Source organism: Neomonachus schauinslandi, chromosome 5 (genome assembly GCF_002201575.2).
Source record: "Neomonachus schauinslandi chromosome 5, ASM220157v2, whole genome shotgun sequence".
Lineage (NCBI taxonomy): Eukaryota > Metazoa > Chordata > Mammalia > Carnivora > Phocidae > Neomonachus > Neomonachus schauinslandi.
The window spans coordinates 64,810,228-64,813,162 of record NC_058407.1 but is presented as its reverse complement, the minus strand read 5'-3'; the positions used below and the strand labels follow the sequence as shown (position 1 = coordinate 64,813,162).

General features: G+C 45.9%; 1 protein-coding gene across 1 annotated transcript; it reads right to left on the bottom strand.

The window, feature by feature from the left end:
* Positions 1 to 319: 319 nt before the first annotated feature.
* LOC110593578 (olfactory receptor 10AD1-like) lies at positions 320 to 2,207 on the bottom strand. The gene is made up of 2 exons (XM_021704859.1): positions 2,134 to 2,207; positions 320 to 1,283 (listed from the first exon to the last, which is right to left on the bottom strand). The coding sequence occupies exons 1-2, from the start codon at positions 2,205 to 2,207 to the stop codon at positions 320 to 322; spliced, it is 1,038 nt and encodes a 345-aa protein (XP_021560534.1).
* Positions 2,208 to 2,935: the final 728 nt, after the last annotated feature.

The following is a 2,935-nucleotide window of genomic DNA, read 5'->3' as shown; positions in this document are numbered from 1 at the left end:
CAGGCTGGGAATAGAGTGTAAAAGTACTGTACAAATAAAATGAAATGGAATTAAGTACATATATGTCTTTATAAGATCCTGTTTTGACAACATAGAAGAAAAAAGTAGGAAAGTCTCAAATTATCCTGAGAAAGGACCAAGAGAAAACAACACTTGAAGTGAAATCAGACAGATGAACATTAGACATCAACATAATCTTCCAGGTCTGATGCTAGTAGGAAGAAAACTATGAATGCTCTTTCCTAGAGCCTTTCAGCATTGGAGAGTTACCCAGTTGTCAGGGCTGGGGGAGGAAGCTGCTCTTCCAGGAGGCTTCCCCCTAGACAGACTCTGTCTTGGCCAGGCTGGTCCTCCCAAGGGCCCTCACCATGGCCCCCTTCATTTCCTTGTTTCGAAAACTATAGATGGTGGGGTTGCACATGGGGGTGATGATGGTGTAGAGGAGGGAGAAAGGCTTGTCTTTTTCAGGGCCATGTGTGCTGCAAGGGTTCATATAAGAGAATATGGCTGAGGTGTACAAAAAGATGACCACAGTCAGATGGGAAGCACAAGTGGAGAAGGTCTTTCCACGACCTGAGGAGGAGACTCTGCCAAGGATGGAGGCCAGGATGCGAGCATAGGAGATGGCAATGAGCACCATGGGGCTGAGCAGCACCACGATGGCATCGGCAAAGATCACCCTCAGACTAAACTGGGGGTCTCCACAAGAGAGAGTGATCACTATGGGGGCCTCACAGAAGAAGTTTTCTATGTGGTTGTCTCTACAGAAGGGATTCCGGAATGACATATACTCAAGAAAGATGCCATTGATCAGCCCAAAGAACCAGGCAGTACTTACCAGCTTCACACAAACCTGCCCGCTCATGATCTGGGCATAGCTGAGTGGGTGGCAGATAGCAACATAACGCTCATAGGCCATAAAAGCTAAGAGGATGCACTCAGCCACACCCATACAGAAAACCAAGTACATCTGGGTTGAGCAAGAGACAAAGGAGACAATGTGGTTCTTGACCACCAGGTGGATCAGCATCTGTGGCATGGTGGTGGTGATGAAGCAGACATCCAGGAAGGACAGGTGGCCAAGGAAGAAGTACATGGGGCTGTTGAGCCTGGGGTCTGTCCAGGTGATGAAGATGATGAGGCCATTCATGGCCATGGCAAGGCTGTAGAGGGCTAGGAAGAGGGCAAAGATCAATGCCCGAGTGGAAGAGGAGCTCTGCTCAAAGCCCACAAGGATAAACTCTGTCACTGTGCTGCCATTCCTTAGGTCCACTGTCTTGGACCTGCTTGAGGAGGGAGGACAGAAAAGCACAGGTGAGATAGTTGGAGGGGAATGTAAGGTACTCACTTGGGCCCAGAGATCCAACTATAAAAGAACAATGAGTGGTGGTAAACATCTTGGAACTTTAGTAAACTATGTAATTGGCAATGTTGTGGGGCAGTGAAGATGCCAGGGTCACCATAGGCAGCATACATGGAATTGTAATATCAAAAATTGAGGAAGCAATGGTTATACTTTGTTCTGGTTTGGTCAGGCCTCAAATGAAGTACTGTGACTGCTCCAGGCCCCTCAATATTGAAGGATTAGCCACTAACCAAAATGTGTTCAGAGGTGTTAAACTAAGATGGTTGGGCCCGGAACCCATGCCAAATGAGGAAAGAAAGGTTTAAGAAATTGAGGAATGGAGTATTTGAGGGAAGAGCATGGTGGCTGTTAGCGTATAGAAGATCATATTTAGGAAGCACTTGGGAGATGTTTAAAGACATATTTTTCTAGAAGAAAGAAATGCTCAGTGAAGTATATGTATTTAAAATAATGGGTTGAGGGATGCCTGGGTGGCTCAGTCGGTTAAGCATCTGCCTTCGGCTCAGGTCATGATCCCAGGTCCTGGGATCGAGTCCCACATCAGGCTCCTTGCTTGGCAGAGAGCCTGCTTCTCCCTCTACCTGCTCTGCCTGCCGCTCCCCCTGCTTGTGCTCTCTCTCTCTGACAAAAAAAAATAAATAAAATCTTTAAATAAAATAAAATAAAATAATGGGTTGAAGTTTCAGAGGAAACAGTAACATTCTAGCCTTCAGCATTGCCCCTTAGGTGAGAATGATTTGCATACCTCTGGGAACAGCCATGCTTACCAGTCATCCACCCTCTTTCCAGACTCCCTCTCCCAGTGGTTGATGCTGCTGTATCCACCATCCATGCAGTGCATGCTGGAGACGGGGCCTCGTTGTGAGCTCTCGCATGCTTTCCCAATAGAAGACAGTTTTCCTATAGGGGTTGGAACTTAGGGCTCAGCACTTTTGGGTGGAAAGGATGCAACCCTTGCTGTGAGACAAAGGAAGCTATGAGCAGCGCACAAATTCAGCCTTTCTGGAATGGACCTTCAGAAAACTTTGATCTGTCCCTTTGCTTCCAGGATAAGTCTTGTTCTTTTCCCATAATCAGAGAATGAGCATTCAGAATTCTCATGTTCTTTTCTCATTATTATAACTTTTAGGAAGTCATTATGTTCATATTAAATCTCTCTTGTACTCTTCATCTTGTCTTGGAGTTAGATATCAGATCCCTTCCACTTTCAGATGCTTATAGATGGTTAGTATATTCCTTCTTAACCTTCAGTTCTGCCAACCACTCTTCTTTGTTTCCTTTTCTCTCACTCCTTTTTCTACACACTCTTACTCTGCGCCCTCTGGGAGTCTTTCCCCCTCCTTTCTCCCACTTCCACTTCTCACTCTTTTCTTCTTCCTCTCCTTTTCTCATATTTGGTGTGGCTGTCTGCCATTCAGCTACCTCTGGTTGGACTCCCCTCTCTTTTCCATGTCTTTAAGCATCTCATGTTGCCTATCTTAATTTTAGAAGAGACCTACCCATTGACTGCCACTCCTTTCCACATTAGATTCCCTGTAGGTGATTTCCTGATAGGTCAAGGCAATAGGC